Below are 12,987 nucleotides of genomic sequence, written 5' to 3'. Positions count from 1 at the left end.
TCATGGGATATTTCCAAAGAATTACAGTCAAGATCACGCTTCACGGTAGGTACCCAGAGAATTACCGGTAAAGAAGGAACAAATTTACAGTCAAGATCCTGCCACTAGACCACAAATTTTTGCCCAAGCATATGTGGTCTAGTGGCAGAGGAAGTTTTGAGAAATGATGAAACTCCCAAACCTGAGTTCGATTTTTTCTGGAAACAAAAATATATTTGTTTGGGAATTGGTTTACCTGGTAGCCAGAAATGCAGGCGGCCTGACTACCCCCTGGCATTAGTCGGAAGGCACTCCAAACTCGGATCAGACAGTGTGGTGGCCTAATTCTGGATCTCATGGATCTCATGAATCTCATGGCCCGTTCGACCCGAGTCCACTCGGAGTTCATGGTGTCCGTTGAATCGTTGAACCGTTGAACCGCGAGAGAAGTCCACTCTATAGCACCTCGATGCATTTCTACCGAGACTGACCGGATCAGCCGATAGAGTTTATCAAAAAAAAGAAAGGGACGATGACTCATATGATAAAGCACCTCCAATTTTTAATAACGATTAAAAAAATAAAAAGCAAAAGGTTGGTTGGTTTTATATATTGTCATGTGATAAAGTATCGATCGGCCAAAATCCATAAGAGATATGCTGTGACTGTGAGGTGTGAGCGGCGAGCCTTGTGATGAATGGCCTACGATCGATTCATGTATCTATTATTATTTATTATATATTATTAATTATCTTAACAAGGGAGTTCATATTCTAGATTAATTGAACTTTCGATCATATTCTAGATTCTAACATAAAAGGCTCTGAACATAATCTACTAACATTCTTGATGCATGGAGTACTTTCGAGTTTTGCGCGAACAGTTGAGACCTATCAATTGAAGATGTAACTTAGTTTTTGCTCCAAGTCGTGTTCCGGATAAGAAACAAATGTTCACTAGAGAGATAACGATAGTAATACGCAATTCACAATTGAGTAAAAGAATGCAACCAGTGGCGGAACCAGAAAATCTATTCATCGGGGTCAAAATATTTTTTTCTTTCTAAAAGATACATAAAAGATAGCTTCATAAGTCGATATACTAAAAAATGTGAAAGATGTTTTCTTATTTCCACCATCACACAATCAAAGATTGATTAAAAACACAAAGAAGAAAGAAGAAGAATGTAAAACGTTTTTAGATCAGGTCAAAATAAATGTTAAAATATTATCTATATATAATAATATTTGAGAAGTGTTTTTGCTGACGTGTCGGACTCTCGGCTCTTGTTGAGTCATTGATTTTACGTAATTACTTAATTACCCTTAATGAAATCTAATTAATTTTGGAAAAATTAAATTGAATTTCGGATATTTAAGATGATAATGTCAAATATAGTTATAAATCTTAATTAGTTATGTTATTGTTCCATAACAAATAATTTAAAAATATATAACTTCCTTTTTGTAGTTATTATCGTCAAAAAAAAAGAAAAACCCTAAAAAAATCCTACACCGCCTCTTACCTTGATATAAATACCTTGCATGTTTACACTTTCGGATCATCACTAACCTTGATTTTTTGCATTGATTTTTTTTTAGTTATACATCTTATTTTCGTTACTATAAATTCTAATGGTTTTTTTTAACGATTGTAGGTTTTGGATGAGTGAAAGCAACCATGATGCATAAAGAAGATTTAGTGATGTTTCAATTGATTAACGGGTAATCTTTTATCTTTAATGTCTCGATTTTCTTATTTTGTTATATTTTTATATGATTTACGTTACATATCGAATGTATGTCAGACTAATCAAGGTGCGGTTCAGAAATTTATGTTCCAAAACATTGTTACAAATCGATGGGGGAAAAGGTTTGATTTATATTTGTTCCTATCTATATGATATTGTGATTAATTTATGTGTTTTTATTTGTTTTACCGATGCTTTTGTGGAATTTCAAAATATTGAAAAGTTATGGCTAATCTCCACGAGCATGTAATCTCTCATATAACTTTGATCGTTTTTTTTTATGAGTCTTTTTTTTTGTGTGATAATCAATGTTATTGTCAAATTATCTCCACGAGCATGTGATCTTCCATGTATTTTTAATCTACTCTTTGTTTTTCTTGTTTGATGAGTTTTAATTTTGTGTGGATATCATTGTTGTGATGTAGTCAAAATTCCAATAATGAGATACCAATATTTCGACTCTTTTAGGTATCACGTACGTTTCCCAACTTTATATTTGATACGTCTTCGCTTGTTAACAGAAAATTTGAAACATCGATCTCCATCTTCTAAAAGTGATTGAATTAAAATAGAATGACAACGTTTTAAAACCTAATTCCCAATTAATATTTGTGGTATATGTTTTTATGTTTTATTCCACTATGGTTGTGGGTTGATGATATCAATTATGAACATGTAGGTAATTTTATAATTTAGTCCTAATCAGTTGTCTGTTTTTGTGAAACTCCTAATCTATTATTTTTTTATTAATTAACCTAATAGACTATAGTCGTTGGGTATTCTTCTTCCTCTTATTCTCTTCACCGTATCTTCTCAGGGACATATTCCAAAATCTGATACACATGGTCTACAGTGTCACTCAATGTCATGTGGTGAGTTTTAGTTTTATACGTTCATGTTTAATGTTTGCTCTTCTGAGGATTTATTCTCTTCATGCAAGGTCTGTCTATTCAATTGTTCATCTTTTATTATCTGTTAAAGAGAGTTTGTTGCATTAATGTATCGTGCTCTACATTTCGAATTGTCATTTCGTTGTTACTTCCTGGTGTACAAAAAACGGCAGTGATATGGATTTGTGCTTTGCTAAATCTGTTTCTCAGTTCTCTGATGGCATTGAAGACAGAGTTGTGGTGGGGAGCCTTGATCTTAACCAATGCCGTTGGCTTCCTGATGAAATTGCTGGAACAAAACCAGAGGTATTTGTGTCGCCAACAATGCTGAACTTGAATCTGATATTGGACAAATTGAGAAGCCTAAGAGTATTTTATGTTATAGGGGATTGGTGTGGATTTTGCGAGAGCATACTTAAGCAATGTCTGTGTTGCAAAAGAGCTGCATCGTAATGGAGTTGGTTACAAACTCATTGATAAGTCCAAGAGAGTGGGGTAAGAATGTTTAATCAAACTCCTTAGACGTGTCCAGTTGGAGTTAAAAAAAGAGTTGTGAATATGGTTCAAGCATAACGGATATGTACGTGCATGTGATGGTAGCCAATGAAGCAGCACAGAGGCTATACATGAAAAGCGGGATCGAGCAAGAGACTGTTGAGCAGCGTGGCAAGCTCGATACCTCAATAGACCACAACGGCTCCTCCTCTGGCTCCGCCTATCTTCTTCTTCCCTGGAGCTGATCCTCAGCTTTCTTCTTCCAATGGACGCTTTACGATTCCTTCCTCTTCTCTCTTGTAAGTCTCTCTCTGAAACTCTCTGTTTTTTTCAATTACATTTCTCCGTTCTCATATTTTGGTTGAAGTTTTGGATTAATGAACAGCGTATATACTGTTCTGTCTCGTAATTTAAGTATTCCTCTCTTTAGATTAGGGATAACAAACTTGGCTGTTAAATTCAGGAATTACTCTTCGTTGCCAATCTCTCTCCCCAAACTAAAATATTACATATATGGAAGTAGTAACTTAAAGTTTTTGGTATCGAGGTCATTCTAAGGCACTGAGATTCGGACTTTGGTATGTATAGGATTCGTTTTCCATGCACTAAGGTTTAATTATTGTTTAATTTATTGGTTTTTAGGTTTCTTTCCCTGCTCTGATGCGTTTTCGGGTGTGCCAATGGAAGCTTGCATCACTCTTTACTCCAAGCGTAAGTATGCTCTGCATTAGCTTCTTCTGTTCCATTGGTTATTATGGGTTTTGACTTTTGAGAAATATACAACAATTTAAAACCAGGTTTTGTTGTTGATTGGTTCGGTTTGTATACTATATTTTGCTAAATACATATGACCATAAATAAGACCAAAGGAGCTGGGTTAGCTCCTTTGCCAGCTAGGTTGACTTCGTCTCCTCCCCGTCTTGCGGATTTCCGTTATTCAATAGGTATATTTGAGAAGTATACGGTACTAAAACCACAACCATTGATCTTAGCTTGATCGGTTCTTTCCTAGGATTTATACATAAAAGTAAATTGTTTTGTTTAATAATTTTCCATTGCATGAACTTTCGAGACAACAAGTGGACAGGAGTGTAATGTCATCAAAAGTCAAATCAAACACTGTGAAGAACATAATAGACAACGTTGGCTTCTTTCGCAGCTACTCAACGTTGTCTCTCCCGATGGTCCCAACACTCTCTTCTTCTTTTTTTGTCAACATTCAAACGTTGTTTAAAATAAATAAAAATGTTTAACCTTAATCATCTTCCTAGATCTTTAAATGCCTAAAACTTCAACTTAATCAGTCAGCAATCCGTCACGTTAATGATTTTGAAAGGAAGACTTTTGTTTTGTTTCGGTTAGTTTTGTTTGTTTAGTATTTTAATCACAAGATAACTCTAATTTCCCATTAGAGTTGTGTTAATTGTGTTGATTATGATTTGGCGTTCCAATTCTGATTTTATTTTTATGTTGTAAATCTTAAACTGTTACGTTATTGTTCTATCTTCCTATGTGAGAAAAAAGTAAAATGTTTTAAAATTTTGACATGGATAATAATATAATTGTAAATCTATAATAATTATATTATCATTTTATTTATATTTTTCAAAAAGAAATATATTTATCTTAATAGATTTAATATGATAATGTCAAATATAGTTATAAATCTAAAAGAGTTATGTTATTATTCCATCCTTTTATGAGAAAAAAGCAGATATTCTCTTAAACTTTTAAATTAACGTGGATAATAATAAATAAATGATAATTTTACTAATATGATAATGATTCGGTTTTAATCTTACCAAAAAACAAATAATGATTCTGTTTTAAAAATATATAAATTTTCTTTGTTTAGTTGTAGATATTGTCATATAAAAAATTCTTAGATCCTCCACTGCCTTAATTTTATGTAAATACCTTGCTTGATATTTAATTTTGATTTGATATCATAACTAATCCTTGCTTTTTTTTCGGCACTAACTATTGAATTTTTTATACTGCCATTTAATTCTTGCATAAAAAATAATAATTAATAGTAGTGTTTATTATGAATGCAGGTTTGTTTTCCATAAAAACTAGATTGGATTTATGGAAGCACGTCATTGTTTCCAGTGCGAGGAAACAAATGTCGTATCACTGCTGTTGTGGCTCTTTAGTACTTTCGTTTCTGTTTATGGCTTTGCTTCGGTTGTATGGTTAGTCATCAATCATTGATCTTCTCATTGTTTGAATATTGTTGCATAGGAAAAATCTTCCTTTTTTATGAATCTTTCAAAAGTTGGGTCCATGCTATTCTCAGTGATTGATTACGTTTATTGAATATTTGTGTGCTTCCTCTGCTGATATTCTAATTCATGCTTTATTCGTCGTCTTTGATACACTCTGATTAACCATTGTGGACCTCTAGAGTCTAATTTGCAATATTAATGCAAGTCTCTTTAACTTACGGATTATGAAGAGCATCCTAAGATCGTTTAATTTGATTCAAGCTTTATGTGGCTAATATTTGGTCTTGGATGTGAATTAGTCTATCATGTTTCTTGGAAGGTAGGAAGCAATCTTGATGTTTACCAAAATCCAATGTGCTCTTTTGTAGCTCAGTTTTGAAATATGTACTAATTATTGTAGAGGGAACCCGAAACAAAGAGACCATATGTATGATTTTATATGCGAAGAGAAGCTCCGAATTTGAAATCGTCTCCACTCCGGTGATATGTGGCCATGGTGTGAAAGAGTCTGGAGCCATGGTTATTTCAGATTCGGACATAACCGTAATTGTTAAACTAATAAAAATAAGATCAAATGTACCGGATTGATGAGAATTTTTGGTGTTCTTCGTCATGTTCTTCGTCGTATGGATCTAACAAAACAAAAAAAAAATATATACCCCAAAATTTTTTTTTGTTTGTTAATAGAGAGAACCCACCAATTTTGTAGCGTTGATTGTGACATTGAATTGTTTGTCGGATGAATATAAGTCTCTAATCCGGAGACTGAAGTTGAACCCTAACAAAAACATATATTCATAGCATAAAATTCATAAATAAAAGGTAGAGCATCACATAGCTTTTTCTTCAAAGCCAACACATCTCTCTTTGTAGCCGAATTACTCTCCAGTTTGGTATATACTCAAATTTTCCAATGACTTCCTTCTCGAACCTGGAGCGTTTTTGCTTTGCCGGATATTTTTAGGATATGGCTCTTATGTATCTCTTGTGAGTCACTTGATATGTTGTTTAGGTAAAACTTTTGGTTTGAAAGAGAATGATCTACGACAAGCATAATCGGTTATTTGTTATATATGTGGCCATGTTCATATTGCTTTCTCCACAAGCAATTTTCCAGTTTTGTAGCATTCGATATTTAAATTTAAAAGCTTCAATACGTTGTATACATGTGTATGTATGTACATATATGAATTATTCTCAGTTGCACACAGTGGTTTCTAAGGGATAGATACTTGCTCTCTGTAACCCTCTCATTTTTAGTACCTATCTTCAGTGTTTACTTTGCTAAGAGCTTCTTGATAGGCATACATCTTTGCAATCTCAGATCAATATACTACAAATACATATACGATACAGTTAAGAAAATGATATTTCTCTTACAACTTTTTATATGGGTTTTATAAACAAGAGATCAACTGAAGGGTTACGCAGCGACCAATGGCGAAGGTAGAGACAAAGATACTACAATAGGGACGATAAATATGACACGATATATACAAAGGAGATGCCTGTTTCTATACCATTGAAATTTTACGTACATAACTACTTCAAAGAGCAAGATGACTTACTTGATAGGTAAGAGATATGGTAAGAGATTATATTTTTCAATTATTTGTTTCCAACTACGAAAAACTCCAGTGACATACAATCTAAAAGCATGCATATGTCATAAAATCAAGAATACAACAAAAACCAGGAAGATGGGCCCAAATTAAAGTCCAAAACTGGACGTGGGGAACCCACGGACAGTGGCGGTCGGAGCGTTACAAATATGAAAGAAACGAGGAAGCGTGAATATGTCATAAAACCAAGAGTACTACAAAACCAAGAAGATGTGCTCAAAGAACGAAACTGGACGTGGGAACCCACAGACAGTGGCGATCGGGGCGTTGCTAATATGAAAGAAACGAGTAAGCATGAATATGTCATAAAATCAAGAGTACGACAAAACAAAGAAGATGGGCCTAAAGACCGAGACTGGACGTGGGAACCCATGGACAGTGGCGGTCGGGACGTTGCTAATATATTGTTGGTTTAAATATATAGATTTTTTATATTTAATTCTATTATATATATCAAGATATAAACACTAATAATTGTTTGTGATTCAAAAACACTATTAATTGTTGATTACTAATAATATATATCAAAAGTTATAGCGTTTTACCATAAATCTATATTAATGTCGTTATAAAAATTAGACTCTTGACAAAATTAATTCAATAAATATCCCTAACTTGATAACCCTAAATATTAATTATTAATTCTGGTCTTAATCAACATACAACCCCGCGCTGGGCGCGGGGACCTCCCCTAGTATTACTTTATATTAATAGGTTTAAATGTAGTAGATTTACTTAAAATAAATTTTATTAGGTTAATATTATCTATAAGTACAGTGTAATTATTGGGTTTGTAACATAATTTTTTTTATAGGAGTCAATATTTTTATTGGATTGGGGTCAATAGTTTTTTTTATATAAAAATTCAACTATTTTTAAAAATTTCACCGGGGTCAATTGACCCCTATGAATCTTCTCTCCCTCCGCCCCTGAATGCAACATTTTCCTCAACGAAATGATTGATTGAAGAGTAAAGCAGTCTGAAAAGTGGAAACAAATAAAAGAACAAATATAACAAAAATAGGTTAATTAACATTCAGCTAGAGTAAGCAAAACCCACGGGATTCATGTCACCTTAACCTCCGAAAATATCATGACGCTAAGACAAGGTAATGCACACGCCACTCTTCTCTAACAAAGGCTATATAAACCCTAGACTGGCACAAGGCTTCCATGCAATACAACACATACATCTACATATTAACCATGAAGCTTCTTGGGTTCTCCTTAGCTATTCTATTAGCTGTGGTGACTTGTAAAGCTGAAGAGTTTACTTGTGAAGAGAACGAGCCATTCACCTGTAACCAAACTAAACTTTTCAACAGTGGCAGTTTCGAAAAAGACTTCATCTTCGGTGTTGCATCTTCTGCTTACCAGGCACGTAACAAATCCCACATTGTGTTTCCATACCTAGTTTTGACGTATAGAAAAACCATTCAAAAACATTAAAATCCAACGTTGCATGGTTGTTTCCTTATCATTTCAGGTGGAAGGCGGCAGAGGTCGTGGACTTAACATTTGGGATGGCTTCACTCACCGATACCCAGGTTTGTCGCTTGCATTTATATATGAGAGGGATGTTTGTTATATCTCTATAGAATCATAGTAATCTCTTTGAATGTTATCAGAGAAAGGTGGAGCCGATTTGGGAAATGGAGACACAACTTGTGACTCATATACGAATTGGCATGTTAGTTCCTCAGTACATTTATATATGTGCAAGCTATTATACTCACTGAATCATCTATCAACTATATGTGATTGTGTATATATATAAACTGCAGAAAGATATAGACGTGATGGACGAACTCAACGCTACTGGCTACAGATTTTCCTTTGCATGGTCAAGAATCCTTCCGAGTATGTGTACATTATTGATCCATGTATTATAGTATATTAATATTCGATTGTAATTGTTTGGAAGAGTAAATATACAATATCTATGTGAGCAGAAGGAAAGAGGAGTAGGGGAGTGAACGAAGGTGGTATTAACTACTACAACCGTCTCATAAATAACACTATCGCAAGGAATATAACGCCTTTCGTTACCCTCTTTCACTGGGACCTTCCTCAAACATTGCAAGATGAATATAATGGTTTCTTGAACAGAACGATCATGTATGTATTTGATGCCATGCTAATTATTAAAAACGATAAAAAAATAGAAATATTTTGATCTTACACTAACGAAATGACTTTATAATATGGGCAGAGACGATTTCAAGGATTACGCGGATCTATGTTTCGAACTTTTTGGTGATAGGGTAAAGAACTGGATCACGATCAACCAATTATACACAGTTCCTACGAGAGGATATGCACTAGGAACAGATGCACCCGGTCGATGTTCTCCTAAGATTGACGAAAGATGCCCTGGCGGAAATTCGTCAACAGAACCATATCTCGTTGCACATAACCAGCTTCTTGCTCATGCAGCGGCTGTTGATGTTTACAGGACGAAATATAAGGTGAGTTCTCCATATTTTAAAATGTGTGATCTAACATGTGATTATATTTTAATCATCATTGTGTATATATATGCTTACGTGACCACAGGACCAAGGAGGAAAGATTGGACCTGTGATGATAACTAGATGGTTTCTTCCATATGATGACACTCCGGAGAGTAAGGAGGCAACTGAGCGGGCTAAAGAATTTTTCCATGGATGGTATATAATATCAAAATATGAAATGATTTTTAAACATTGATATGTATAAGTAAGCTAATTAGAAATATGCATGCAGGTTCATGGGGCCGCTAACAGAAGGTAAATACCCAGACATCATGAGGGAATATGTGGGAGATCGGCTTCCAGAGTTCAATGAAACAGAAGCTGCCCTTGTAAAGGGTTCATATGATTTTCTTGGTCTCAACTATTACGTCACTCAGTACGCCCAAAATAATGACACGATTGTTCCTCCGGACGTACACACTGCCTTGATGGACTCACGCGCAACTCTCACATGTACCACTCTATTTCCACTTAGTTAAAATATTTCGATATATCTATCTCATTGTAATTACAACATTTTCTGACCATGCTCCTGGTCCAACATTTTCATAAATTATTCCATCCTTGTGTTCACAGCTACAAATGCAACTGGTCATGCTCCTGGTCCACCGGTACGCATGATCCATTTTCCATTTCTTTTTAAGCAAAATAACATTCATTTTTCATGATTATATACATACTTCTCTTTCTCAGTTCAATGCAGGCAGTTATTACTACCCAAAAGGCATTTACTACGTAATGGAGTACTTCAAAAACAAATACGGTGATCCTTTAATATATATCACCGAGAATGGTGAGTTCTACACTCTATTATCTATACATGTCTACTATATTTCGGAGTTGGTCCAAGAAATTGAATCAAATATTGTCTACTTGTTCATGTTTAGGAATTAGTACCCCCGGTGATGAATCCTTTGACGAGGCTGTTGCCGATTACAAGCGGATTGATTATCTCTGTAGTCATCTCTGTTTTCTCAGTAAAGTCATCAAGTGAGTGGATGAAACATTGATACTTTTCTTACGTTGCTCTTTATATATATATATATATTCCCTGATAAATAATGATTGTTCATGTTTGTAGGGAGAAGGCTGTCAACGTGAAAGGATACTTTGCTTGGGCTCTTGGGGATAATTACGAGTTCTGTAACGGATTTACCGTCAGATTCGGACTAAGTTACGTCGATTTCACCAATGTAACCGGTGATAGAGACCTCAAAGCATCTGGCAAATGGTACCAGCAGTTCATAAACGTTACCACTGAGGACTCTACGAACCAAGATCTACTCCGCTCAAGCGTCTCCGTCAAGAATCGTGACCGGAAGAGTCTTGCTGATGCATGAAAGACCCGAACCACTATATGCCCACCAAGATCATCTTATGTCTCCTTTTCTACTTCCTCCATAGATAAGAAGCTTTTTCTGCCTAATGTATTAAAATAAAAATATTAATAAAAGATGATCGGTATTAATAAATACTTTATTGTCGGAATAAAACTCGGATCAAATTGAAATTTACAAACTATCAAAGGATAAGAACACAATAAAACCAATCCGCACCAAATTGAAATTTATAAACTCAGATCTCACATCCATAGTTATGCATATAATTTGAAAAATTTCTTTCATATTCCGTCTGTTCCTAAAATTTTGATGTTCTAGAGTTTTTACATAAATTAAGAAAAAATCACTATTTAATTATTTATTTGCCAATTTCTTTTATCTTTTTATTAAAGAATATGTTACAACTTTGAACCAATAGTAGTAATCAGAAACAATTGAATATTGATATATCATGGATTTTACCGTTTTTAGTCATGATATATGTGTCAGTTTTAGAGTCTTTTTCTTATTTCTAAAGTAGTTTTTAGTGTTTTGCAGTTTTTACACGTTCGAGACTAATTTGGAGATTATAGAGATTTCTGGAGCAAAACCGATAAGTTATGCTACGAGAGCAATCCGAAGACCAAAATTCGTGCAAGTGTCGATCGACACCACCCCTGGTATTTAGATAACAACATGATTAATATAGATCACTAGACTTATTATCACTTAAGTCATTGAGGTTAGATTGAAGACACATTAACAACTAACAAGGATAAGTGTTATAGGAACATAAGAAATCAAGAAGGAAGATCATCTTCTTTTACGCCCAAAATTTCCTAGTTAGTCTTGCTTTGTTCTCGTCATTGTAATCCTTCAAAGAAAACTATAATAAAATTCATGTATTTACTTCACTTTAGCTTCATATTTTTCCTTACACCTACTTATTGTTGTAACACCCCGACCGTCCCTACCTGTGAGCACTCACGTCCTCTCTCGAGTCCATGGGTTCCACCCCTGTCCGACGGTCGGTCCGTTATGTCCGGGAGGCTTTAGAGACTTGTTACCGACCATACAAATCACCATATGATCTTTCCCTGTGTTTTGTCCTCACTCACACAGTTCTGACGATAATCACTTCCCACAAGGTCACCCATCCTGAAATTGCTCCAGCTCAAGCACGCTTAATTGTGGGGATCTCTCAAGACGTTTAACCAGAAAGATAAGTGCACTCTGCTGACATAGGTGGCCAAATCAATTCTTTTAAACCTCTCCGCATGCAGCATCATAATCTTGAAACCGGGGTGTTACAATTGTTCACTTTGCTATCAATTTCTTATTAAGGAAAATGTATTGTGTTTAATTTGAACGTAAGTTATTTACAAAATGATTAGCCAGCTACAAAACTACCATTGCCCATAAAAAACAAGGTAGTAATTCTTTCGAAAAAAAACTTCAGGATCGTGTGAGCCAAAATTTTGCGTTAGGTCACGGGAACTATTTCTTACTTCTCATGTTATTAAAGAAACTTTGACCCCGATCATCTATTTCTTACTTTAGCTTTTGCGATTCGGTTGCGGTTTTAGTTCTTATACCTAATCAAACGCACGAGATCTAGTCATATTTGACTCCAAAAACAATAACCAAGCTTCTTATTGGCTCTCAAAGATTTTTGGATGTGGCCGAAATCCTATACGTTTTCTGTTTTGGAGCCTCTAAACTGAGAAACACTACTTTAGCTTTTGGGATCCGGTTGCGGTTCTAGTTCTTATACCTAATCAAACACACGAGATCCTGCATTCACACATAGTCGTTTAGGTTGTTTTTTGGGAAAAATGTCGTTTTATCTCCCAACTTTCAAAAAGTGGCCAATCAATACGTCAACTTCATATGTGGCCATTTAAAACATGAAATAAATGTTGACTAACGTTTGAGACATAGAAATTCGTTGACCAGGCCAAAATAGACATGCCGTTATCAGTCGTTAACGGAACCTCTAACGCCCGTTATCACCCGTAACGACTCTGTTAATCAACTTTCAAATTGTGGCCATTTTAAACATCAACTTCATATGTGGCCATTCAAAACATGAACTAATCGTTGACTAACATTTGAAACATTAGAATTCGTTGACCAGGCCAAAATAGACATGTCGTCATCATTCGTTAACAGAACCTATAACATCCGTTAT

General features: G+C 34.8%; 2 protein-coding genes across 2 annotated transcripts; both read left to right on the top strand.

The window, feature by feature from the left end:
• The first annotated feature begins 1,550 nt into the window (after positions 1 to 1,550).
• Positions 1,551 to 3,401, top strand: LOC9310360. Its single transcript, XM_021022223.1, has 6 exons — positions 1,551 to 1,703; positions 1,787 to 1,851; positions 2,547 to 2,601; positions 2,830 to 2,925; positions 3,005 to 3,114; positions 3,220 to 3,401. The coding sequence occupies exons 2-6, from the start codon at positions 1,814 to 1,816 to the stop codon at positions 3,224 to 3,226; spliced, it is 306 nt and encodes a 101-aa protein (XP_020877882.1). The 5' UTR covers positions 1,551 to 1,703; positions 1,787 to 1,813; the 3' UTR covers positions 3,227 to 3,401.
• A 4,721-nt stretch (positions 3,402 to 8,122) lies between these two features.
• Positions 8,123 to 10,951, top strand: LOC9310358 (myrosinase 1). The gene is made up of 12 exons (XM_021022188.1): positions 8,123 to 8,341; positions 8,451 to 8,511; positions 8,593 to 8,654; positions 8,749 to 8,824; positions 8,917 to 9,082; positions 9,177 to 9,432; positions 9,521 to 9,633; positions 9,710 to 9,930; positions 10,054 to 10,088; positions 10,171 to 10,270; positions 10,365 to 10,467; positions 10,559 to 10,951. Exons 1-12 carry the CDS (start codon positions 8,138 to 8,140, stop codon positions 10,815 to 10,817), a joined length of 1,656 nt encoding a protein of 551 aa, XP_020877847.1. The 5' UTR covers positions 8,123 to 8,137; the 3' UTR covers positions 10,818 to 10,951.
• Positions 10,952 to 12,987: the final 2,036 nt, after the last annotated feature.

The sequence above is a fragment of the Arabidopsis lyrata genome, assembly GCF_000004255.2.
Source record: "Arabidopsis lyrata subsp. lyrata unplaced genomic scaffold ARALYscaffold_6, whole genome shotgun sequence".
In the NCBI taxonomy this organism is placed as follows: Eukaryota; Viridiplantae; Streptophyta; class Magnoliopsida; order Brassicales; family Brassicaceae; genus Arabidopsis; species Arabidopsis lyrata.
Note: the sequence above shows the minus strand (reverse complement) of the source record. Positions and strands in the feature narration are given on the sequence as shown.